This window comes from Aspergillus flavus, chromosome 1 (genome assembly GCF_009017415.1).
Source record: "Aspergillus flavus chromosome 1, complete sequence".
Taxonomy (NCBI): Eukaryota; Fungi; Ascomycota; class Eurotiomycetes; order Eurotiales; family Aspergillaceae; genus Aspergillus; species Aspergillus flavus.
In genome coordinates this window covers 2268531-2294055 of record NC_092406.1, presented here as the reverse complement: position 1 = coordinate 2294055, position 25525 = coordinate 2268531, and the positions used below count along the sequence as shown (strand labels likewise).

General features: G+C 49.3%; 10 protein-coding genes across 10 annotated transcripts; 4 read left to right on the top strand and 6 right to left on the bottom strand.

Moving 5' to 3' along the window:
- Positions 1–582: 582 nt before the first annotated feature.
- F9C07_845 (1,4-benzoquinone reductase-like Trp repressor binding protein) lies at positions 583–1368 on the top strand (the record flags this gene model as incomplete). Its single annotated transcript, XM_041288580.1, has 4 exons — positions 583–609; positions 673–758; positions 816–1212; positions 1267–1368. 4 exons carry the CDS (start codon positions 583–585, stop codon positions 1366–1368), a joined length of 612 nt encoding a protein of 203 aa, XP_041141083.1.
- Positions 1369–2231: 863 nt separating this feature from the next.
- On the top strand, positions 2232–4390 carry F9C07_2061066 (nuclear protein localization protein 4; the record flags this gene model as incomplete). Its single annotated transcript, XM_041288581.1, has 4 exons — positions 2232–2330; positions 2410–2540; positions 2603–4064; positions 4124–4390. The coding sequence occupies 4 exons, from the start codon at positions 2232–2234 to the stop codon at positions 4388–4390; spliced, it is 1959 nt and encodes a 652-aa protein (XP_041141084.1).
- A 644-nt stretch (positions 4391–5034) lies between these two features.
- F9C07_843 (mitochondrial integral membrane protein) lies at positions 5035–6709 on the bottom strand (the record flags this gene model as incomplete). The annotated part of the gene is made up of 2 exons (XM_041288596.1): positions 5035–6468; positions 6536–6709. The coding sequence occupies 2 exons, from the start codon at positions 6707–6709 to the stop codon at positions 5035–5037; spliced, it is 1608 nt and encodes a 535-aa protein (XP_041141085.1).
- Positions 6710–7067: 358 nt separating this feature from the next.
- Positions 7068–9566, top strand: F9C07_1055498 (Alpha/Beta hydrolase protein). The gene is made up of 4 exons (XM_041288589.2): positions 7068–7952; positions 8083–8570; positions 8656–8746; positions 8835–9566. Exons 1-4 carry the CDS (start codon positions 7783–7785, stop codon positions 9316–9318), a joined length of 1233 nt encoding a protein of 410 aa, XP_041141086.1. The 5' UTR covers positions 7068–7782; the 3' UTR covers positions 9319–9566.
- Positions 9567–9813: 247 nt separating this feature from the next.
- Positions 9814–12509, bottom strand: F9C07_841 (putative transcription initiation factor TFIID subunit; the record flags this gene model as incomplete). Its single annotated transcript, XM_041288597.1, has 5 exons — positions 9814–10858; positions 10909–11723; positions 11773–11816; positions 11871–12009; positions 12330–12509. 5 exons carry the CDS (start codon positions 12507–12509, stop codon positions 9814–9816), a joined length of 2223 nt encoding a protein of 740 aa, XP_041141087.1.
- A 305-nt stretch (positions 12510–12814) lies between these two features.
- On the top strand, positions 12815–13427 carry F9C07_840 (mediator complex protein-domain-containing protein; the record flags this gene model as incomplete). Its single annotated transcript, XM_041284210.1, has 2 exons — positions 12815–12898; positions 13002–13427. 2 exons carry the CDS (start codon positions 12815–12817, stop codon positions 13425–13427), a joined length of 510 nt encoding a protein of 169 aa, XP_041141088.1.
- A 312-nt stretch (positions 13428–13739) lies between these two features.
- On the bottom strand, positions 13740–15762 carry F9C07_1055367 (F-actin capping protein, beta subunit). Its single transcript, XM_041284213.2, has 6 exons — positions 15394–15762; positions 15030–15339; positions 14525–14904; positions 14183–14452; positions 14056–14103; positions 13740–14003 (listed from the first exon to the last, which is right to left on the bottom strand). Exons 2-6 carry the CDS (start codon positions 15056–15058, stop codon positions 13930–13932), a joined length of 801 nt encoding a protein of 266 aa, XP_041141089.1. The 5' UTR covers positions 15059–15339; positions 15394–15762; the 3' UTR covers positions 13740–13929.
- Positions 15763–16152: 390 nt separating this feature from the next.
- On the bottom strand, positions 16153–18511 carry F9C07_838 (heterokaryon incompatibility protein-domain-containing protein; the record flags this gene model as incomplete). The annotated part of the gene is made up of 2 exons (XM_041284214.1): positions 16153–17844; positions 17906–18511. The coding sequence occupies 2 exons, from the start codon at positions 18509–18511 to the stop codon at positions 16153–16155; spliced, it is 2298 nt and encodes a 765-aa protein (XP_041141090.1).
- Positions 18512–19627: 1116 nt separating this feature from the next.
- Positions 19628–21051, bottom strand: F9C07_837 (uncharacterized protein; the record flags this gene model as incomplete). Its single annotated transcript, XM_041288582.2, has 3 exons — positions 19628–19686; positions 19863–20807; positions 20874–21051. 3 exons carry the CDS (start codon positions 21049–21051, stop codon positions 19628–19630), a joined length of 1182 nt encoding a protein of 393 aa, XP_041141091.2.
- Positions 21052–21584: 533 nt separating this feature from the next.
- F9C07_836 (putative DEAD box helicase Mph1) lies at positions 21585–24974 on the bottom strand (the record flags this gene model as incomplete). Its single annotated transcript, XM_041284215.1, has 1 exon — positions 21585–24974. The coding sequence occupies one exon, from the start codon at positions 24972–24974 to the stop codon at positions 21585–21587; it is 3390 nt and encodes a 1129-aa protein (XP_041141092.1).
- Positions 24975–25525: the final 551 nt, after the last annotated feature.

Here is a 25525-nt window from a genome sequence, read left to right as displayed (position 1 = left end):
TACATAGTAGATATCCTAGTCACATTAGCACATACATAGTAAGTAGATTGCTCACCAAAACGGAATTGAAGCGCGGAAGATTGTATCTTCTTGTCACCCAGATTGACAAAGCACCCTTACTATCTGAATAAGAGATCATTCAGCAAGGTCCTATTCGGATCGAATATTCTGGGAGCGGGAAAGGGGACCATTTGCTAATCATCAGTAAGACTCAGCTAAGTTACTACCCACGCCGATGATTGGACCAGGAGATGCCGGTGGAGCAATGGACATTCGGCTGGACCCCCGGCAACCCCCACAGCCTCCCTTCCAGAACCAATCACCCAGCGCTTCTCCCAAAGCTAATGGATTCTGTAATCGATTACGGATCTTTTGGCAAGCTTGTTGAATTCTGGTGTCGAGCTCCTCCGATGGAGGGGCAGCCCCAACCCCTCGTGGTCGACCATCTTCTCCAAGGAACGTGATTTCACATATATAAGTGTTCTCACCTTGTCCGGCCGATACTTCAACTCTTCAACCATCTCCCGATTAAGACTTCCTCCAATCCCTCCTCTAATAAAATCAAAACTACTTACCGTCGCCATGGCTCCCAAGGTTGCTATCGTTTACGTACGTAACATTAACCTTCTTGTTCGTCTTCTTACATTGCACACAATGGCTAACAAACGGTAGTACTCCATGTACGGCCACATCGCCCACCTGGCTGAGGCCGAAAAGAAGGGTATTGAATCTGCTGGCGGCCAGGCCGACATCTACCAGTATGTTAACAAGCAACATCAGCTTGGAAAACCCAATTGCTAATGGTCTTTCCATAGGATTGCTGAGACCCTGCCCAAGGAGGTCCTGGATAAGATGCATGCTCCTGCTAAGAAGGATCACCCCGTCATCGCCCCGGAAGACCTCAAGAACTACGACGCTGTGCTGTTCGGTATCCCTACTCGCTATGGTAACTTTCCCGCCCAGTGGAAGGCTTTTTGGGACCGCACTGGCGGCATCTGGGCCACCGGTGGCTACTGGGGCAAGTATGCCGGTCTGTTCGTCTCCACTGGTACCCTGGGTGGTGGCCAGGAGTCCACCGCCATTGCTGCCATGAGCACTCTTGCCCACCACGGCTTCATCTACGTTCCTCTCGGCTACAAGACCATGTTCGCCCAGTTGTCCAACCTCCAGGAGATCCACGGTGGTAGCGCCTGGGGTGCTGGTACTTTTGCTGTAAGCTCTGCACCTATCTATCGCCAAACCAGTTGCTAACATGTTCCTCTATAGGGTGCCGACGGTTCCCGCCAGCCCACTGCTCTCGAGCTCGAGATCGCTGAGGGCCAGGGCAAGGCTTTCTACGAGCACGTTGCTCGTGTCAGCTTCGCTTGACTGCATGGCAGTGAGGAAGTCAAGCCTCAGTCGCAGCCTATCGCTGCATCACAACAACCACAGCAACAACAAAAAGAACAAATTACAAAGACAGAAGCTTCCAACGCTGCGCAGAATGGCCAGCAGAACGAACAGGGTGCACAAGGGGCAAAGAAGGAGAAGGGTGAGGGGCCTTGTGGTCTTCCTAAGTGTGTAATTTCCTGATCGGCTCCATTGTATACCCACCTGATCTTTGTTTTTTCGTTCTTTTTGTTGTTTATTCCAATGGCGTTTTGTGATGGGTCGATACCTCATTCGGACTGAGATCTGAAAATGATATACCATACCTGCAAATAAGATAATAAATTATTTATGAACGTTTCAAGCACAAAAACTGTATTGTATACTCCAGCTTCGCTTAGTGGTTTAGTAGTAAAATATGAGGTGGTAAGAACCTCTAATTCGTGCAAATTTCTATTATGTTCATGATCTGATCTTGAGAAAATTCAAAATAACTTGGGTCTCTCTAACACTCTTAGAGAGAACTTAGGCCCCTGCACCTACCTAATAATAAATACCCAGTTGAGCGTTGGTATTCAGATTACGTATTATACATAATTTCTGTAAGTGTATTCTGCGGGGTTCTGGTTATAGGGCGGTAACCGGCGGCGATGACGATAGAGCTCTTCCGCCTTCTCGTCTTCTCCAGCTTGAGCTCTCACTCTCACTCGTGTCTCCAAACCCGCCACTGCCTCACTACACCTTATGCTTTCCCACCGTCATGGTTCCATGAACGCAATCAAGTTTTCCGTATACCCATAGATATCATTACTCACTACCACTCAACTATCTTGCACCTTAACAATTTCACCAAACCCCTCACCATGGCGTCTCGGCCGATCGTTCTGAGATTTGAGAGCCGGAACGGCCAATTCCGGTTGACAGTCAGCCCACAAGAACTATTTCCCTCGCTCAAGCAGAAGGTATGGTTTGGATAGCTGTGTCAACCATGTCTCTGCATCCCACCGGGTGCTAGGTGGATGCTAACAATCCTACCTGTAGATATTGGAGCACCTCCCTCCAGACACTGAACCCTCTTCAATAAACCTTTCGAACAAGCCCATAGGTACTGGGGGTGATGAGAGACTTTTGGATACTCTCGATGGTATCGCGCTTGGGACAGTCGGTCTAAAGTCAGTTAGCCTTTACTGGACGGTGTCTTAGCTGTTCTTGAGCTTGCTAATACTGGAAGTAGACACGGAGACAAGCTGTACCTTGGCTATCAAGAAAAGCAAAGCTTGCAAGATGGCTCTGCAAATGGTCATACTACGAATGTGTCCTCTCGGCGTCTGAATGGAGCCCCTGTCCCGCAAACCGAAACCGTTTCGCTTCGCCCCCAGCCTACCTCACCGACCGCTACAATCAAGAACCCTTGGGATGTGGTCCAACAGTCGCCTCTCGATGATGCGTTAGATAAAAAGGATGGGAAAATAAAGCGCAACCGTGACATGAAAATGTGCAAGCATGGACCCAAGGGCATGTGCGACTACTGCATGCCACTAGAGCCTTATGACCCCAAGTACCTTGCGGAGAAGAAGATTAAGCACTTGTCATTTCACTCATATTTGCGGAAACTCAATGCTGCGACCAACAAAGCCGAGCTCAAGAGCTCTTTCATGCCCCCACTCAGTGAACCATACTACCGAGTAAGACGGGATTGCCCGTCTGGACATCCTTCGTGGCCTGAGGGAATCTGTACCAAGTGCCAACCAAGTGCGATTAGCTTGCAGCCTCAAGAGTTTCGTACGGTAGACCATGTGGAGTTCTCTTCTCCTGATCTTATTAACTCGTTGCTCGATTTCTGGCGTAAGTCCGGTGCTCAACGGCTGGGATTTCTGTACGGCACATACGAAGAGTACACCGAGGTTCCTCTGGGAGTCAAGGCTGTGGTCCAGGCGATCTACGAGCCGCCACAGGTGGATGAGATTGATGGCGTTACGCTTCACGAATGGCATAATGAGAAGGAGGTCGATGAGGTCGCACGCTTGTGTGGCCTTGAGAAAGTCGGTGTCATCTTTACTGATTTGCTTGATGCTGGACAAGGGGACGGCTCGGTCATCTGCAAGCGGCACATTGATTCTTACTTCCTTTCGTCCCTGGAGATTATATTCGCAGCGCGGTTACAAGCCCAATACCCAAAAGCAACCAAGTGGAGCCGGACTGGTCGATTCGGTTCCAATTTTGTCACTTGTGTTCTCAGTGGAGATGAGGAGGGTGCTATCTCGGTAAGCGCCTACCAGGCGTCGGTTGCGGCAGTTGAGATGGTCAGGGCAGATATAGTTGAACCGTCTGCGGAGCCCTCGGTCATGCTGGTACAGTCCGAAGAGGATGACTCTGAGAACAAGTCGCGGTATATACCCGAAGTCTTCTACCGAAAGATTAATGAGTATGGTGTTAGCGCTCAGCAAAACGCAAAACCAGCATTCCCTGTTGAGTATCTCTTGGTCACTTTAACCCATGGATTCCCTACGGAATCCTCTCCGCTTTTTGTTGAAGGTAACTTTCCAATTGAGAACCGTGAAGTCATCGGCGAAAGCCAGGAGCTTCGTCACGTCGCCAAAAAGCTCGTTTCCCACGGCGACCCTGACAAGGCGATTCGCGCCGTATCCGACTTCCATCTTCTGTGCTTCCTCCACTCTTTGTCCACATTCAGCAAGGTAGGCAAACCCACCATACACTGGTTTGATGATCGCAATAAACATTGACACCATAATAGGACGAGGAGGCACTCCTCGGCCGCGTTGCGACAAAACATGATCCCGCAGATGGAGTTCAGTTAATAAGCACCCCCGGGTGGGCGACGTTGGTCACAATTCTTCAGGAAAGTGGTGAGCGCCCCCCTAAGCGCCCCTGGCTGAGTTCGGCCGATTCTCCTCGCGCAGTGCCCCAAGCCGGAAAACGTTTTTTCCCCTCAAGGCCTGAATCTCCAAAATCAGAAAGTGAACAGCTTGCTAAGAGGTTCAAGGGAGCTAGTCTAGAGTGACTGGTCGATCCGAGCCGCGTAGCCACATTCCCCGTCGATATATCATCCACCCTGCTTCCTCGATCAAAGCTGTCATGCCATCGGACGTCCTGGCCTAGCGTGCACCGGCTGTGTAACAACGTACTCGTGCCTTGCAGTGTTTATGGATCTGTTCTCTCGACTCCCACCAACCCTATGCATATATTACGCCTGGCTTAGGTCTCAGATTGTGAGGATGGATGTCCTGTGATATAGTCCTCAGAAGATATTAGAAGGTACGGATGGAATGAATCTACGTTGCTAAAACAGTTGAGTTCCCGAGCTTGTGCAAACTGCTCAGGTATATTTACTGGCTGTTCTGTAATAGCCGGATTTCCAAGTTTGTGCGAACTACCTACACTGATCATAGAAGGTTACGCACACCTACAGTTCAGATACCTAAGCATCGCATTGTGAGTAGACTATATTACGTGAACTACACCACAATAGACCGTAAATTTTACCCTATAACACATGAAGTTTGAAACAACGCCAACTAGAAAGGGGTAACAAACTAAAGAATGAACCCGGAACAAATCCAAAAGAAATTAAGAAGAAAAGAAGAGGCTTAAAGAGGTAGAAGAGAAGCAAAAGATACGCCAGGCCCCAAGCGAAAAGGAGCAATATTACTTCTTCCCCTTACCCTTGACCATCTGCTTCAATCTTTTCTCCACGATAGATCGGCCCTCAGCCGATCTCCATACCTCATGTGGTGCCCCGCGAACAATATCCCAGTTCTTGAGATTTTTTGTTACTTTCGTCAATTCCTCCTGGGCCTTCCTCCACTTCTCACTCTTCCGGACTTCCACACCAGAACTGATCACCGTCAATGGGGTGTCGGGCATCTGCACGTGTCGCGCGGTCTGGATCTCCGATGCAGTCATGGACTTGGCTACCAGATTCTCCTGCAACTTGGCCCGGATGACCTTCGCGGTTTGATAGGCGCTACGACCGATGACGCGGTCCTCCCGTGTCCGGCCCTTGAAGATGGCTCCAGCGAGTCGATCGAGACCCAGAGGAGAGAGAACACCCCGAATCCAAAGGATGAAGCCTCGTCCCGGTGAGCCCAGACTGTCCAGGTAATCTTCGTGCAGGGTGTCAATGAGCATGATCCCATCTACTTCGAGGAGATGTCGGCTGGCAAAAATGCGACTGTAGATGCCGCCTACTCCGGCCGAGACCAAGACCCAGGGCCCTTCTTCGCCGGCGAGAGCGAGCGCCTCGGACAGTGAGTCAGCTGCCATGCCGGCGGAGTAAGGGGATGGCGCGTTGTCGGACCAGGCATATCCCGGTCGGTCCCAGTAGCAGTAGCGTTCGATGGAGCCGTTGCGGTACGCATCATCAATAAATGGTTGCAAGGTGTGTTCGACTGGTCCGTGATTACCTTCCAATAAAACTGTGGGAATACGGTCTCCATCTTCGGTTTTGCGACCTGGGTTGCCGACACAGTCTAGATGGACTTGGTAGTGGTTGCCATTGACGTAGTACTTCTTGCCTGGTGCAGCAAGGGAGGAGTCTTGGATGCGGATGATCAACGTTGCGGTGAAGAGAATGGAAACGATAGCGAGGACGACCATGATAATGGTGGCAATCAGCACGGCCAGCCATTCTCGGAGGGGACGACGCGTCTCTTCGCGACCAGTCAGGCGCTCTTCCTCTTCCTTTTTGCCCCATGCGACGTAGCGGTTCTGCCCGATGGCATAGATCGAGATGAACGTCGCCCAGACGACTGAGGCTATGCCCACCCAACCTTCTTCGACACGGATGTGAGCTACGCCCAGTATGATGCACATATCAACTAAGAGAAAGACAAATAGGATCGCGCCACATATCGTCATTGGCTTTGATGGTACGGAGAAGAAAAGGAGCGCGATTATCAGGTAGCCGACTGTTAACGACGTGTAGGCGAAACTGAAGAAGCCGGACCCCCGTGTGTGCATCATGGGCGGGCTGACGAAGATGGAGACGAGTAAGAAGGCCCACCATATAAAGCTTATCACGAGGAAGAGTGAAGAGAGGGCTCGTAGAGCTCGAACGCTCCAGAGGTTATACGGAGAGACCTTGCATTTCGAAAGTCAGCGGGATAATGTTTTCGGTCAACTTGAGGTAGGGATTTTTTCAACTTACTGCAGGATCATCGGGTCTCAGATAAGCGGCATGATCGCGAGGTAAAAGTCTTGTGCGCTCATCTGGCTCTCGATACTGCGGTTCACGATGGTTTCTGGAAGAGCTTTCCTCATCCCTTGTCTGTGATTCCTCCCTGTCGGGGTCGTCCTTTTTCTTGTTCCAAAGTGCGACCATTGTGTGCTCTATTGATATACCCTGGGAGACCTTGATGAACAATGACAAGGATATATAGCGGCTCACAGAGTGGATCCTTTGCGTGAAGGGGAAAAGAAAGAGAGGAAACAATAGTTCGAGTTGAGAGCAATCAAAATGCCGAGATTCCTCAGAACTGAGGTGACGTCATGGGTAGGACATGCGCCTCCAGGATTAGCAGGACAAGGGTAAGCTTAAATTTGAAGAAATACTGTAGTAAAAATCTGCGGGAATAGAGCAATGATGCGCCCGCATCCATGTAAGTAGTAACGTCGGGAGCTGAAGCATTGGCATGGTTGGTGAAGTCATCGATTGCTCATGCCCCGCATAACCATGGATGGGCCAGCGTAGAGACCCCAACCACTTAGAGGACATAGTCTTCAGGAAATCCAATAGGTGGCTTCTTTTCCAATCGGTCGTACTGATATGTGGATGTGGGTGTGGATTCATTTTTTGAATGATATTGGGTTTACGATGAGGGGGAAGAGAGAGGGACTTAGAAGTAGTAGTGCTACTAGTACAATGAATGGCAACGATAATGCTGGGTCATATGACTACTGAGCAACCCCTCAGGTCATGTTTCAATTATACTCTTAGAGAAGTCTCGGCACTTGGAGCCGAATAATAGTTCACGGACTGGTTACTAGAAATTAAGGTATATTGGTTAGACTCTCCAGTTCCATTCTTGTATTTTTCCCAGCGTGGTCCCATGACGTCATGGGAGATAAGGTGCCAGCCTGAGGCAGGGACACGAACTTTTTAAGGATAAAACGTTTTGATTCATTGATCCTGTGTCACGACTTCCAGGCACAGATATTATTCACTGTCCTGGTCTCTGAATAACCTCAGCTTCAGGGCTCCTCGAAATCAATCCCCGAGTGTCCAATTCCTCTTACAACTAAATGCAATAGATCTCCAGATCATACGGTCCATCCTGCCGATCATCCAAGAAAGATCCATTCATCCCACCACCCCACATGAGCTCCCGTCCACCCTCCCACCGAAGGAAAAAAGCCCCCAGTTCATTAGCACCGAACATACCATAACCCACCTCCATGAGCCAACTGCAGAAATCCTTCGCCAAAGCAAAACTGGCCAAGCTCCCTCCCGAGGCCCCACCGTTCTCCATGCATCCACCCCGCGATGAAGACGATTCCGAGTCTGCCTCGTCAACGGGGACCGTGGTTCCCTCGCCCAGTCGGCAGCTGTTTGCTAGGTCCCGAGGGTGAGTGAAACGTACCCCCTATGATACTAAGTTGCTGCGATTGTTGCTCTTGACTGTGTGATCTGTGACTTTTTCTTAGTTCTACGTGTGGGGTCATTTTTCGTTTGTTAGCTATACTAACACATTCCAGATCCAATTCCGTTGAAACATTGAATTGGACCGATTTCTTCACCCAAGAGCTCTTTCTCATTCAAGAGACAGACTCTGCGCGCATAACCCACCATGTATACCTGACTCCTCCCACAAACTCGGGCCCGCTCTTCGTCATGCATCATGGCGCCGGCTCGTCGGGGCTCTCATTTGCAACTTGCGCAGAGGAGATTCGGAAGATCCTCCCCAAGGCGGGAATCCTCTCTATCGACGCGCGAGATCACGGCCAGACGTCTACATACACGGAGACGGGAGAAGGGAAGGTCGAATTGGATTTAAGTCTGGAGACGCTCAATCGGGATCTGGTTTTCATTGTCCGTGAGACACAGTCCAAGATGGGCTGGGAAAGTCTACCTGACATTGTCCTTGTGGGACATAGTCTGGGTGGTGCAGTCATCACAGATGTGGCGAAGAAGGGAGAGTTGGGTCCGAAGGTGTTAGCGTATGCTGTTTTGGATGTTGTTGAGGGTATGCCATTCTTGCAGAAGAAGTCCGCTGCCGGATCGCTGGTTGGTAGAGTGAGTGCACATAAGTTTGCTAACTGCGGATACAGGTTCGGCAATGGACGCTCTCCAAAGCATGGAAAAGTATCTGTCTACGCGGCCCACTCGGTTTCCCTCCCTTGCCTCAGGGATTGAATGGCAGTATGTTTCTATCCTATCTACATCACAGACCCCTCAGACTTGCCTTGTCTACTAGAGGCATACACCCACCATGTACTAACAACCTTAGTACGCGCTCTCGCACAATCCGCAACAGAACCTCAGCCCGAGTCTCCGTACCTTCTCTTCTCTACGAGGAAGCAGCGCCCACCGACCCCTCAAAACCATGGGTATGGCGCACCAATCTCGCCGAAACGAAGCCCTTCTGGGAAAACTGGTTCATCGGTCTGAGCAAGAAATTTCTGGAAGCTCGTGGCGGAAAACTACTTCTTCTCGCTGGAACAGATCGTCTGGATAAAGAATTGATGATCGGACAAATGCAGGGTAAATATCAGCTGCAGGTATTTCCCGAAGCGGGGCACTTCGTCCAGGAAGACCAGCCGGTCAAGACGGCTCAGGTGCTGGTAGACTTTTATAAGAGAAATGACAGGAGTGATTTGGTACTGCCGCCTAAGGTGGCCGATATGCAAGCCTCGGCGGCTATGAAACAGGGAGCTGGAGCTGGAGCTGTTCCGCCCTTTGGAAGGGGGCAGGGCTCTTCTCATAAACAATAGATGACGATCGTCATGTCTATAGAGTATACGAGTGTACAAAGGCCAAAATATAATGAAGTATAACTACCAGTAGATCATCTATACCCATATCAATCAATGATCTTAGAGCTGTAGAATCCGTTGGGACATGATATCCTCTTCGCTCTTGTTCTTTTACCCAGTGAAGTCATTTGTATCAAACCCACTGGCTTCTCTGCAATAACCAGGCGCAATATTTCCGGATGTTCAGCCTGCAATCCCAAGGAGGAACCAAGTAAGAAGCTAATACATGGCTAATTTTAGATAAGTTGCAACGGCCACCAACACCATCCCATCAGAATCAAGCCAGGACGCCATCTAAAGAAATCCAGCCACCAAATGCATGTGACCATTAATATATCCCCAAAATAATGCTGTAAGCCGCAAACAAGATTGGGCAATATAAGACAAAGAAAAAATGTGAAGATGAAAGGAAACAACTGGGTATCTGGCGCCGTTTTGCATAAAATTCACACCCTAGGGAAGATACGCGCCTCCAGCAATGATCAGGTTCATGTTAGTGAATTTCACCTTATAGACAGGGCTCTTTTTAGTTGGGAAGGCGCTGATCTGGTCCGGCGTGACGACCACATCTTTGCCTTTCTTCTTTGGTGCAACTGAGCTTGAGGCCTGTGTGCCGGAGGCGGGAGCATTGCCTCCATCGACCTTTGTTCCTGCACCGCCTTCTCCAACTACACGCCCTTGGGTTGAGTCTTGAGCGGGGCCTGTGACATCCCATACGCGGACGGTTCCGTCTGCGCCACCTGACACTAAAACGGTGGACTCAACGCTCCAGCTTAAGGACCAGATACCGCCCTTCCCATGCCCACGCATGCGCTTCAGGAGCCTTCCGGGTGCGAGATCCCACAGAAGGATGGATCCGTGATCATCTGCGGAAGCAAGGAGCTTGCCGTCTCGGCTGCATGCCAAAGCCGTAATGTTGCCGGTGTGGCCGGTGAACATACGAACAGCATTTCCCGTGGTTACGGCCCACATGCGCACCGTATGGTCTGAGCTTCCGGTGAATACATAGGCAGAGTTCGGGTGGAAGCAAATACAGTCGACATCTTGGTCGTGTCCAACGAAAATACGTTGCTGGCGGATATGGTCCGTAACCCAGAGACGCGCAGTTTTGTCATGACCTCCGGTAGCGAAGTAGTGGCCAAAGGGACCCCACTGAAGATCCCAGACAGGTTGATCATGTCCCTTATAGACGACCATGCACTGCCATAGATCCAACGACCAAAGCCTGATTGTCTTGTCTGCCGAAGACGAGAGAAGCCAGCGAGCATTCGTCGGTGCTATGGCATTATCCGTGCGTGCTATAGACGGAGCGAATGCTACAGCATACACTGGTCCCGAATGCCCAATCAGGCGGCGAGAATTCGATGGTTGCGTATCTTCCACACTCTCGTAGGTCGATGGGATCCTCTTTCCATCCAAACTCCAAACCCGAATGTATGACTCTTGCATACCAGCTGCAACAAGCATATTATCATCCGAAAAGTCAAGGCAGTTAATTCTGAGTATAATCAGCAATTTGAGTCCGAAGAAGAGAGGCAGGGGACACACCCGTCATAAGTATTGTGGAAGGTAAACATGCAAACACTGACAGCTGGCCCAACGCCACCAGTTCTTCCTTCAATCCGAAATCTATCGCGGTTCTCTTTGACCTTCTGAACCTCCATGGCAACATCACGGGCAGTTGATGGTGGATAAGGGATGTCAGCGCGAGTAGGGGCTTCATCTTCCTCCTCCTTTTTGATCATCTGGTCAAACTCCTGCAGGAGAGTATTTTGGCCGGGAGCCGGTGGGTTTTTGACGTCTTCATCCGCAAGCTCGCCTCTCACATCGGCTTCAAGTGTCTGCTCCATCGGAAGCTTCCCGAGCCTGAGCCTGGGCAAAGTTCCAGCCATAGCGGGGTTATCACCTGTATAGGCAGAGCCAGGGTGATGTCCAGGTATACCTTCGTCTTCAGTAGGGAACGTCTGGCCTGCGCCAGCTTGACCCAGCATGGCGGCGAAGCTGAATCTATCATCGACGGCACGTTCCTTAGTGATGATAGTACAGTAGCTGCTCAGAATGGCAGACATGACTGAACCACCCTCCTTTTGCTTGCTCTCAAGGAATTGCATGAGGTTCGAGAACGCCGGGTTGCTTAGAACAATGCGATATTTGTTCCCACGATACAGCTTGGCAGTCGAATTATCTTGAACATGCTCTGGAAGAGCGATTGGCTCCAAAGCACGGACATCTTCAGTGTGTTCAGGCAGAAAGAGATTCTTGTTAATATCGAAGAATTGCTTCGCGTCTTGAGGGTAGAAAGACGTGACCATATTGAGGAAAGAATAAACAAAGAGCGGCCAAAGAACGCGTCTAAGCTCCGGCTACAGAGGGTCAGATGTAGTTTTTACCTCATATGAACAGTATCCATACCTTATATAGATCCAGGTTGTCTTCAACCCAGACTTTGAGTAGGTCTGTTGCTAAGTTAATTACACCGTACAAAGCTTAGCGTACCATAACTAGCTTACCGAAACCAAGTCTGTACTTGGGACGTGCATCTTCCCCAAGAGGAGGTAAGGGGCGACCATCTATCTCTTGATTCGCCGATTCCATGCGAAGCATTGCCTCAGTACGACTATAGCCCTTCTTGGCCAAGTAGTCTATGACCTAAGGCGGAGGACGTCAGCATCAAGGTGACAACATAGCTACGTGCAAGTCTGGCAACGAAAAAATGAAAGAATGAACGAAAGAAAAGCAACATTATAGACGAAGACTAGATGAAGCTATAGACAATGTCTAAATGCGTTATACATTAGGCCCAAGCATGAATGTAGAGATTCCACTTTGAAGTTGGAGTTGGGACATAGTATGTCAATAACACGGATGGTGAGGAAGCTCCACATTTATGGTTTACCAGGACCGCGGGAACCATACACCACGGGAAACATAATTGAGCATCAAGACATAATCGCACAAAGACTACTTACTATCTGGTTCAAATTCTGCTGGGACATCGCACCACTGGGAGGAGGTGGAGGGGGACCCGGCGTCGGCGCAACTGGGGTGGTAGCACCCATTGACTGTTGAGGAGGCATTGACATTCCACCACCGGGCCCCATGCTTCCACCTCGGGGCGCAGGGCTTGGGGCCCCGCCTGGAGCAGACATGGCCCTGGATATCTAGTTCAAGGAGGCGAAAATGCCTAACCTGAGGGAGATGATGGGAAGATAGTGAGTAGAGGGATGTTGAAGGTCAAAGTAAACGGGAGCTTTTGCGGTGTCACGTTCTGATATTGCACTATATCACATTTGGATTAGTGTGTTTCCCCGGCTTAAGTAATCCGATTCTAGTGTTCCCCAGGCCCGCGCACGTGATGCAAGCTTAGCTGCCTTCGCATCTTCATGTCCCAGTCCTAGACGGAGCCTTACCTTTTGTATCGGCTTTTCTCCTTGATTCATACACAAGCGCAACAATGGCGGACAGCAAGGAAGCCGGAAAACCAGACCAAATTTTTACATCGGCGGATCGCATACGCCAATTGAACGAAGTGGACAAGGTAAGAGGTGCTTCGAAACCGAGCGGAGAAGCAGTACTTCAAGCGACAAACAACTAGACCGTCATGAAAGGCCCAATTGCTCACTAGTGCTTCACAACTACAGGACGTGGCAAGACTAATTCACTCCGCTGGCCTCGCGATACAAGCCCTCACCAACGCCAGATCAAGCGACTCGGCAGGAGATAACTCCCTCGATTCCCATAAAGCTCGATTCAAAGAAGCTACGTCCCAGTACTTTGCTCTCCTGTCGTCTATCGACGTGCGATTGCGTCGTCAGGTCTACGCCCTAGAAGAGGCCTCTATACTTGCTCCAGATTCGTCCTCCAGGACAGGCGATCTACCTGGCGCGAGCGGGGGAACTGCGGCAGCGGCGAACCCATTGGATGTCAGTTGGCTTAACAGTCGAAAGGATACTGTAGGCAAGGATAAGGAGGCAGAGCTTTGGGCGGCTGCAAGGGGATTTGTCGAGCAGATTAGCAACCCTGGGGTGAAAGCTGAGAATACTCGTGAGGGAATGGAAGTTGATTGAGCATTCATTTCGCATGCACCCCACTTCGAAGAGAACGAACCGGTAACTCCCAAACATGGATGCAGTTACAATATGGTGGTCAATACTTGTCACTGTCATTGTATGCTCAACTGCCCATCCCATCGGGTATTCCTAGTCTCGCCTTTACCTCTCTTTTTGTTGTCTTGCCAAAGACTCACAGCGAGTCTAGGCATTTATGATACCCAAAGCTACTGAATCAGAGATTTTGTCGATTTTCATTCTTAAGCTCTTGCGCAAGGATCCAAAGTAGGTTCTACGGTATAATTTTGATCCCACAATTTGTACTTTTGTTACGAGTTTGCTACTCTCGGTAAGCTAGCATTGTCGAAATAATGTGAGTCTTAGATCTCCAGGAACCTTAGCTCGAATCTACATACAATAGGCTAGAAGTGGAATATTGGAAGGCGCGAAATCGAAGATACACAACATACTACTACCGCGACCACTGCAGTAGCTAGATAGCGTTGGCAGTCACCAGTGACTACCTGTGCATGGACATAATCATCTCCCGCTGAGTAGCGCGCTCCTTGCTTGCTTCCGACAAGGAAGCCAGACCTGTGGAATATTAGTACATGGCTAGGACATGGGGTAGATAAGGGAGGCTTACTCCGGAGTTCGCCCACGACATCCTTCGCTTTACCGAAGTAGACCTCCTCTATACACACAACCAAGTTAGTATGCCATTCAGAGACGTACAACATGTACGATTTAAAGTCAAGAACTGTGCAACATACGCAGCAGGTTTCTCATCTTCAGCTCCATATCCTCAACAAGTCGACCAACATTGGCAACGTGGCTTGCATCGGACTCAACGGGCAAGTCCACCTCCACTTGCCTGGTCATGTTACCGCTCAGATCCATTTCGCCCAGGGATTCAGTCTCGTTGGCCAGATGGAGGATAACAGTGCTCGTCAGCTTGTAGTGGGACATACGAGCCCGATCGGTAGCTTCAAACACGTGGATGCTGTCCCATTCTCCCGAGCTCTTCGCACCCGGCGTTACCCCTGAGATGCATCAGTACGGGATCCACCAACACAATTTCACTCTCTTCTCAAGTATTGAATTCAATCACCCACCCTTCTTCAAAAGTATGACTCCGGCAAAACCATCGTCCAAATCCCAGAAGTAAACGCTGCCTACACCACCCTCGTAGTACAGCTCCCGGTAGACGTCGAAAGCCTCATTAGCCGCCACTTCGAGCTTTCTCACTCTCTCGCTAGGGACAGTTCCGTCATCCAACGGAGGGTCGAACTCGTTGCTCCAAGGGGAGCGGTAGCTATCGCCATCCCGATTGTAATCGCAGAGTAGGTAGTCACGCTTGGTCTTAGAGCACCGGCGGACCTCGAGGGGCTGGTCGACGGAGGAAAGGAGGTCTTCGGTGAGGTCAGGGACAATAGATGTAATCGCTTGAAGGTTCTTCTTGGTGTCCCGAGGGTTCAAGCGCCGCAGGAGGTCGCTGTTTGCAATTACGGTCAGCTCTCGGCCTAACGTGGGGTACGGGGTTGGTTTGGTTTTCGTATGTCGAGAGGTGTGTAGCACGCATATTGCAAATATATGCATTCGTACAGAAGGCGTACTTACAGCGCACTGTCAAATTGAGCGTCAGCCATGGTTGGTAAGCTTCAGCGAATGTCTGTTTGGTATTGTTGTTTACTCCGTTCTCCAGACCGAACTCAAGTTGGCCGGAACGGAGATGCGTCGTCGGGTTGGTGGGGCCGTGGCAATTGTCTTTATCCTTAAAACTTAAGAGTGCAAAATTGATAACATGGCTGTTTCGACGATCGGTCTGCATCTTCACCTTAAATAACGATTGTATGAGTATTAAATCATTACAGGTAAATTATCACGGCGATCCTTCCAAGACTATCTAGACACTTTCTCAATATATCAAGTGAGTATTCGATTTTAGGTCGACTTTTAGCGCGAAATCTAACCATACTTGTATTCTTGGGTCCCGCACGTCGTTTATGTACTCGGTAGGGAGTGCTATACACCTTTCATTCAGTATATTCGATATTATCAGCAGGTAGATTATTTGATGTTGGTGTGGTGTGAATTGTTATGTTGCAAATGACCAGTGAATATATATCTACTTCGATATGCCATACATACTTAAGGTTTCTCTGCTACTAGAATTTCGGTGGTAGTATTAAAGACCTTTCTGATAAAGTAGATAGCGAGTATTCAAAGACTTATGAAACAAATAATTCATGAGTACTACGTAGCCTATCTTAGACTACTCATATAGATATCCTAACTTATAGAATAGCGAAGGAACTAAATGAGAAAGCCAACCTTCTGCTGGACGATGTAGTATTAAATTCTATCGTTGGACCAGCGGAGAGTAGCTACTTTGGTTCGTCAATACATGAAAAATGGTAGATTTTCTACCTTCCAAGTATACTAGTACTACTTCTTTTGCTGAATACTAGGTATATAAGTCTACAAATGTTAAAGTAGGACTGAAGTCGATATATATAACCTACGTGGAGTGAATGATTGGCCCCTGCGAAAGATCTAAGATCTCCAATTCATTCACCGTTTCCAGCTAGAGGAGAACATCCATAAGCACAGCATACACACCGGCCAAGCACATATCATCTCGTTAGGTATAAGTTGGATGACCCACCGGGCTGGAGCGAGCTGAGGGGTCATCATGATATGCTTTCATTGCGAAGGTGGATACATTCTATTCAGGTATAAACTATATACTCTCCGTCAGATTCTGAAATAGGCGCTGCATAGTAGATAAATCAAGAGCTCGGTGTTGTTGCTCATCCCCCTTTTGAGTCATGAGTTGCAGCAGTATTGAAGCTCTTATCCGAGACGAATTTGCAGCCACTGCTTTGATAACACCTTCTGTAAGAGGTAGCTTCCCCCCACTATTCTCCAATATAATTCTCAAAATCGAGCTTGCTGCATCTGGGCCGGGATTCGTGGCTGCTGCTATGAGTACTGCCTCTGTGATTGGCAGACTCTTCTTCAGCTTAAATAGATACCGCATAATTGATGCCCCCTCTTTCCGATTACCCGCTGCAGCTTCAACGATGCTTTCGGTGATTACCAGAGCATCCCCTTTCTCCTTGAATATGATCTCCCATATGCTACCTCCATATCCAGTGTTACCTACTGCAGCCTTAACAACCTCCTCTGTGATGGGAAGACTATCCCCTTTTTGTTTGAAAAGAAGCGTCATCACAAAATACCCCTCAGGATTCCCTGCCGCAGCCCTAACGACTTGTTCTGTAACAGGGAGAGCGTTCCCCTTATGCTCAAAAAGGATCTTCAATAATTCAGTACCTAGGTCCTGATGGTCTGCTGCTCTCCTAACTATGTCTTCCGTGATAGGTAGAATATAACCCGCTTGATCCAGAAGAGCTTTCATCGCTGAAGCGCCATCCGGTGCTCCGCCAATGCCGCATACATCTGAAGTCTGCACATTATATCTAGACGGAATCGCTATCGTAAGAATATCATGCAAGACAAAGGGATTGTGTAGACCATCCTCATGGTGAGATTTCCAAATCGAGGTTTGTGAGTTGTGTCGCTCCCGTGAAACTGTTGCTCGATCCTTTTCTTGCAGGCCATCCAGTGTAGGGGCCCAATCCCATTGGAGAACGAGGTCGTGAAGAACGCTAGCTTCCGAAGGAAGCCCTTCTGGAACCCATCCACTCGTATCATGGATAGCTTTATGCCGTGGAACCACGCTGCTCATAACAATTCTTAGTCCACTATCCGATATCCTCACAATAGTTGGAGCCGAAGCTCCCTGGAGGAGGCAGACAATGTCACCCGCGCGAATTGGCTCCGCCGGGGTTTGGAGAAGCCATTGTACACCCGAAGTCATGTATAGATACAATGCCTCGACTGTATCGCGGAATAAAACTTTAACCTCTTGTCTGTCATATCGTGAGCCAGGCATTGCGACAGATTTGATTATCCCTAGCATATAGCCCCTGCCTCTGATAATTGCTGCCTCTCGGTCAGGCCACGTCTTGACGGAAATATCTGGCGAGATTATATGCTTGATCACACGCTCAAAGACCTTATTCCACGGGAGCTGATAATTTGGTCTCAGAGCGTCCGTGTTGGGATCGTCGGAACACATGCCGAGCAATGCGTATACTTTATCATGCAGACAGGAGGCATGACGTGTATGGTACATGTCAATCAGCTCACCTATGGATAGTGTGCCACGTGTGTTAAATCGATAACTAGGGCGGAAAACTGCATCTTTGATGAGATAATACGCTGATTGCACCAAGCCTTGTAGCTTCGGGTGAGCTGTGCGAAGGACCTCTAAGCTCTGCAAGCCCGAGATGAATGCGTAACCGTTCATCTCCACAGGACCACACATAACTATAATGTCCCGGGCCAGAGCCACCTCCTGGAGCACCTAGAACACACTAGTCAGGAAAGACTCATTAAAACTCGATTACAGGGTCTCGGCATCCTACCCAGATTCGTTGAAACCATGGGCGTTGCACCAGCGCCAGGGAGGAAGGAAGATGCTTTTCTCTGTCTGGACTGTCACGGGAGTAGCTTTTAGGTAAATCGTCTACAGAAGCATCTTCCGCAGCTTTACGTATGGCTTCAAGTGCCTCACTGCTTTGATCCGCCTCCTCTCCAAGCCAAACTATGACTCGCCAAGCTTCACCATAGATTTTTCGCATCAACTGGATTTGGTGGGATTTCTCCCGGTCATCTTTCTGGTTGATACAGATCGCATCAATCCATAACAGCCGTACCACACTGTGGTTTCTTAGACGCAATAGCACTGAGTGGAGATTTTGCGTGACGCGAAAGGCTCTACCGTCTATCAAAATAGACTGTGGCCCGCCCCCTCTACCCCATACATAAGATAGGGCTTCGTACGGGTGCTGCCCGACGGAATCTGTCAGAGTGTATTCGATGAGTTCGCATTCCACGCGGGCAGCCTTATTTTCGTGCGGTAATAGACGGAGGAGGCGGATCTTGGTGGTGCCCTTAGCCAGCGGGCGATAGGTGTATTGGGACATGCCCATGGGCTTATTTTGTGAGTGACCAAACACTTTCTGCCACATAATGTATAGATAGAACCAAGGTTGTCATCTTGGCTCAGCTGGGATACAGGACCTCATAGCCGCCAGACATTCCACTAATGCACGCTGGGTAACCTCCCTACTAGTAGTGGCCAATAAGATCGCAGCACTTGTTCATGATATGTTATTACCCAACACATAACGATGGTCCATATTTATTTGGTGACCGAACGACGCTATACTGTATGCCGTAAATGGCAAAGCTCCTCGACTGTAGCGGAGCCTTCGTTCTTCCTGACGTCCGCATCGCAAATGGCTCTATCGTCGCCTTTGTCGACCATACGTGCCCTGCAATGCCCATCGTAGACTGCTCAAAGATATAGTAGGCTCAATTGGAAACGAGGACTGAGTCTAATAGCGCCTCTGCTAGCGACTGGAGATTATCGTTGTGACTAAAAAGCCGATCCCAGGTTCGTGTTGTACTATATGGCAACATCTGGAGCTCACGCTGCCCACAGAGGAGGTCCGGGCGCGTAGGTAGGCTAAAGCCCTCATCGACGTGCGGTTCGAGCAGAACTGCCTGACGCTGGCGATCGTGTATCTCCTTTTCAGTACCTTCACAGGTGACAGCTGCGACGGCACGATCCAAAACATGTGGCTGTTGCTAGGTAGTGCTCAAGGGATGAGAAGCTCGGACGATAAGTAGAATATCAAGCTCATAGCAACGTACCATTCACACCTAAGTCTGTTACTATGGTAGTTTCTATGGTTGTAAAACTCAGTGAGATAGTGAATAAGGATAGATTCTGGGCAACCCCGCAAGTCCCTTGATGAAACCATTAAACAAACATGTAAAACAGAGGTTGACAGCACAGCACCCTGCAATTCTTTCCATCTGTCTAAATCTACACAATTTTATAAAGTCCTTCAAAACAATCATCATTTCCCCAAACTAAATTTCAATATGGGACTTGAGCGAATCATACGGGTGTGCCATTATATGTTATAGCTTTATTCTAGCTAGCCTGGACTGCCTCGCCCTCGATCCACGGGATCGTGTCATGTTCGCAGGCGTGCCCTTCGGCATTGCACCTTTTCCGATTTCTGTTGCGCTGATGAATTATATGGTGGATGTTTCTTATGAGTATGCGGCTAATGCTATGGCTGCGGGGCCAATGTTTCGGCGGGGGATAGTCTTTTGCAGTTTTTAAGTGTGCCTACGGTGGTTATTCCGTTTGCTTTTATATGTTATGGGATGGAATCAAGAGGAGGAGTAGGTTTCGGGGGCGATATGATGGGGTCTATGGATTGGGTTAAGAGCTGAAGATATGTATGGATAGAGTATTATCAGCTTAGACTTTGGTGGGATTAGATTACGATGAAGATAATTAACATTCGAGTGAATTATAGATCTGAATGGGCACTTTCACTCGCAACGTCCTTGAATAACCCACTGTCACTTCAACTTTCGCAAAATATTCCCTGGCTACATAACAGTGGCGGAAGGTCGGGACGATAGCCACATCGCCAGATACCGGTATTGGCACGACAATACTAGTAGTGTGAGAGTAGTCTGCTTTCTCAATCCACTGCAGACCAACGGACTTATTCTTCCACGAGCACACACTCGCCCGAAAAAACTGTCCTTGTCCGTTAACTGTGCTCTGCCAGTTCGGCAGTTGGTCCATTGGCAGCAAAGTAAAATACGTCACAGCCTCCAAAGTGACCTTTACCTGACAACTGTCTGGCAAAGTGGGCTCCGGAAGGACGCTTTCAAGACTGAGATCGAAGCGGATAGGAGCCATAGTTGATCCATGACGTTGATCCGGAGGTAGGTAGAGCGGCTTTGCCTCTCGCGCACGCACCGTGACGTGCCCCGTTTTCGCACCCAGGAGACTCGTCCGAAGCCCTGTTGAATCGGCCATCTGGATCTCACTACCTTCCCCCTCTGGCCACAGACGAGGTGGCTGTTCAGGGTACAGAGGGAGGAGCTGGATCTGCCGTGTGGCATGAAGCCGCTGATTGCCGATGTCGACCTCGGCATGGACGTAGTAGATAATATTGCACATCTCAGGACAGTATTTATCCGAGTTATAGTCCACGCTCGGGGGTAACTGGAGATGATTCTTTCCATGATGAGCAGCCGTTCCAGGCGGAATATGCTCAAAGCATGGGTCGGATGGAAGAGCACCAGGGATGAGAAATGAGAAAGGGAAGATGCGATAATCATGGCATGATCCCTGGGTTTCAATGTGGTGCATTTGGAGAAAGGTGTAGTCCACTATACTGCCACTGTTGGGGAAGGGCGTGGTCTTGGTTACAGTTGTTGATGTTCTTCCTGGAGTGGTATGTCAGTCTATGTTTAGTTTTAATGCACGTGGTAGGGTTAAGCTGGTTGTCCCACCAATCAATGTTATGGAGACGCGAGCGCTTTGGGGAGCATTTCTTCGGTAAAGGACCAGTTCGCCCTGGAGTGTTTCGCCGGTTGTGAAGACTGTTTGTTTACTGGTTAGACGGATCTCTATTGTAGGCGTAGGAGAGAGGCTTGCGACGAGTTGAGGAACATATTGGGCCGACTTCATCTTTCTTGGGGGATGATTGTATCTGGTAAAGATCAAGATGAAATGAATATTGGAGAAAGCCGTAACTGTTGTATGAGATGAGTCTGAAGCCGAGCACCTACTACTCCCCCCATCCTTTTATAGTCTTTCCAAACCCACATGATTACGTTCACACTGTCTAATGCAACACTGAGGTGAATGGAGGGGAAACCAGGAAAAGATGATGGAAAGGTGACTTCCTTCGGTATGAGTTACCTTTAGCTGTATCTCAATCGCTAACGGCAGTTGCGTCCGAATTCGCCGGCCCTTAAGCTTCTTGGCAGGCTGTTCATGGCGACATTGGGGACCAATCGAATGCCGCATCCTGACTTTAGTTCGTGCTGGATCCTGGTTCCAGGGCTAGACCCCATCTCATTGTTATTCTTTGGGTAGACAATATACGCTGCCTACTAGCAGTGAATGTGTTGATATCCAATGGTTCAATTCCAATCCCTGATATTATACAATAAAGATATCCAAAAAAAAAAGGTCATCACTCATGACAATAATCGAACTTAGTCGTCGCTGTCATCACTGACAACGAATCGACTTGTTTTAAGTGCATTATTGCGCTCAGCGCTTCGAGTAAGAAGGGTAGCGAGGTCAGGGGGATCGAAGTTATCGTCCGAGTCATCATCCTTGCTCCTTTGGGACGAATAAAACGGCTGCTGTTTCTGGCCCTTCACAACAGAAGACAATAGATGTTCCGGGGTCACCAGTTGAGAGTCCTCAGTAGACAATGTCTCCTTATCTACCGATGTGGATAAATGGTTATAACGGGGTTTAGTTTTTGATAGTCTTCTACGACGCTCATGACGAGGCGACCGATTAGGGATCACCGAGTCGCCCTGCCTAGCTGATTCCAGGGCAAGAATCTTCTTAAAGCGGTCTCCACAATCCGGACCAACGTTATTCATCTTTTGCAATGTTCCAATCATACGACGTGTCAAAGATCCGTGTTTCACGACCTTGGTAGGTCTTGCGACGAGCTGGAGGCGAGGAAATGCATCATTGCGAGGGTTGCGGATGAATTGTGGGCTAGCGGCCCCAATATTGCGATAGTGTTGCTCCAGCTCTCTTTGCTGTGCCGAGGTCAGTACAACTTCTTCAAGAGCCGGTATCTCCACCGGCTCCGGGGTCGGCGTCCGAGGCTTCCTACTCTTCTCAGCTTTTGATTTGGGTCCCGCTGTTAGGGATGAAGCCTTAGTGAAGCCGGTTTCGACATTGTCAGGCATGTGGAACTTCTTCGGTGGCCTTTTAGGAGCTCGTCCTCGTCTTTTTGGCTCTGGTAAGCTCTGTTCCGCATTTTCGTCTGGGATATCAATATGGCGCTTATCCGCTACCGGCCGTATCCCCGCAGGCAGAATACGGGGGGAGATATCATCGTGAAAGGTAAAGCGGGATCCACTAGCAATCATTTGTTGCATCTTCTCATAGTTGTCCTTGGCTTTGATGTACGACTCTTCCTCCTTGCCCTCCATAAGGAGGAGGACGATGTTTCCAGCTCTCTTTCGTCCCGTACGTCCCATCCGCTGAAGCATCCGAATAGGCGATGCAGAAGAGTCATAACATACGATGAGGTCGACTTCTCCGATATCTAAACCTTCCTCGCCAATGGAGGTTGCGACAATTGTATTGTACGTGCCCTTTTTGAACTTTTGCACTATATCAAGTTGGGTCTTTTGGCCCATGCCCTCAGACCCCTTCGCGCTGGATTGCCCAACGAAAACGTGAGGCCGGATCATGGGCTCATATCTTTTCAGCACCCTCGTCACTTCTTCGGCACTGTCCCGGAAGTGTACAAAAATCATAATTCTCGTGGATGACTGGCTGTCACTTGCTTCTCCATTGGACCCTTCACCAGCATCCATAAAATGATTCAGAACAACCGATTTCAGATATTCCAACTTTGGATGCCCGATAAACTCCGGATTCTTGGTCCACGGCTGAAGATGATTTATAAGCTTTTTAAAGCTCTCATCCTGAACAACTTGTCGTTGGTATTTGCCACCTTTCTGGCCCTCTGTGTTGGACTGGAAGTGCAAGAGGTGACGATAGAAGGGCGTAATTCCGTGATACTTGAGAAGATCGATAGCATGTGCCAAGCTGGCGAGAACGGTGAATATTGCGTTGACCTTGCCCTTGAGTCCAAAGTGTGCGTTTCGACCGGCATCCGAAGCCATCCACTGTTGTCTAGACTTAGTGAGCCCAAATGCAGTGAGCATCATTGGGTCTCTTCCCCAATACGCGTTGAGGGTGCGGAGCTGGTCGACAAGCGGTTGTAACGTTTTAGATAGAAGGTCCATACAGAGTACCATCTCCTCAGAGTTCTTGAACGTCTGGACTTCGGTGTTCCTCGAATGAACGTACTCCCGGATATCGAGAGATTGTTCCGTGCGTATTTCGACCCTGGCAATATCAAGTCCATCGATGACGGCCTGAACAGACTCCACCGTGGAGCCTGGAGTCGCCGTCAGAGCCAGGACACGGAAGCTCTGGTTATATCGGCGAAGGAACTTCACAACTTCCACGTACGCATAGCCACCTGTAGCGCGATGTGCTTCATCAACAACAAGCAGGACAATCCGTTTTGGGTCTGCTATGCCGGACTTGAGATCATTGATCAGAGTTTGTGGGGTCATAAAAAACACCCGCTTATTTTGCCATTCTTCTGCTCGAATACCCGGTGCAGCCTCGCCGGTGAGCATGGTTGTCTGGGACCGTGGAATTCCTGCTATACCAAAACAGGCGGAGATTTGCTGAGCCACAAGAGGTTTTGTGGGTGCTACGAAAATAATTTGGGCACTTTCGGTCCATCGAAACCAGTTGAGCATAATTGTCGCAGCGATAAAAGTCTTTCCTAGACCCGTGGGGAGTGCTACAAGCAGGTTGTTAAATAACCCTTTTTGAGCGATATTGAATTGATAGTCTCTCGTTTTCCCAAGGTTCGTTGGGTAGACCCAGGTACTAAGAGCGTCGTGATCTAGCTTATGCTGCGTCGGGGGCTCATCCTTTTGTGGTGGAGACCATACCTGCTCTCCAATAGGCGGTTGGTCTGTTTGGTTTCGGGATGTCATGTCGAACAAGGAGGTTTGACGGACACCGAGTGGGCGGTTTGAGGACTGCCCGAATTGTCTGGTCGCGGGTTGCTGTTGAGCTCTAGTTGGCGGAGACAATGATATATCCGAATCGAACGCATCGTCGGGTATATCTTCGAGAAGGAATGATGTATCTGTTGCGCCCTCATTTTGTACTGTAGGGGAGCGTGTGATCGGTTGATGTGTCGGGGCTTTTGTGTTTGAAGGGGGAGGCCGGGATTGCTCGTTCTCAAAGGATTCTAGCGACGCTGCAATAGCAGCATTCAGGTCCTCATCGTCGTAATCGTCGACACTTGCAGCAGGCGCGTTCGGTGCTGCTCTTCCTTCCCCGATCGTCTGTGTTGGTATGGTGCTGGCTCTCGCGATACTGGGCTCTGGCTTTTTCCAGCGGGGTCCACGAATCATCTCAGGTGGTGACGGCGGCTGGGTCAATTGGGTGACAAATATATTCTCCTGAATATTGCTGCGCTTGGGAATGAACACTTTGTACTTCGACGGGGCCTCCGCGTCTTCGAAGTACGAGTCTTGGCTGGGCGACTGCAGCTCATCGTAATTGCCCTCATCGTCGTCAACTACAAATGAATCAGAGCCAGTCTGCGGGCTACCGCCATCGCTGTATCGTTGCGATTCTCTATTCTCGGATGGCCGTCGTCTCACATCAGACGCGGTACCATCCCGGCGGCGACGCTTGGCTGGCCGCGGGGAGGACCCGACGGCGTTTCTCGTAGCATCGGGGAACTCATCATCTGTTATATCATCAAACCCCTCACGGAAATAATCGACCGAGCTATCATCCGAGCCAGTCATGTCGAGCTGGACTTTTAAGTGGCGTGATATCCGGTCTTGCGATTTCTACACTCAAGACTACTAATTCCGCGCGACGCGGCGTGTCGCGAAATCATGTGAACGATAAGGATGTTTGCTTGGTTTGTATTGATAAGCAATCAACCCGATTAGGACCGGCACATGACATGTCATCTTTAAAGAAGGGAAAGTGTCTCCCTAATTCAGTCATCGTAACACTACGTCGATAGTACTCTATCAGTACTTCAATTTACTAGTCGATAGTATCAATACGGCAGTAATCCACGGTGGAAGGCCAAAGAATGAACTAGTCGATTGTAACCTCATGATTGCCACTGACATGTCACTTGGACAACAATCCAGAATCTGCAGCACTAAAAAGGTCCACAACTCGTGTGGTCACCCAAAGAGTGGGACAACAGGACAGCACCCGAGTCTAAGGGGCACACTAGGGGCTATTTTTGGCCGACAATGGATCCCCCCAGATTTTCACTCTTCAAAGTTCACAGACCCTTCCACTAAGACCAAACGTGCGAGGATAACATTCAATTAGG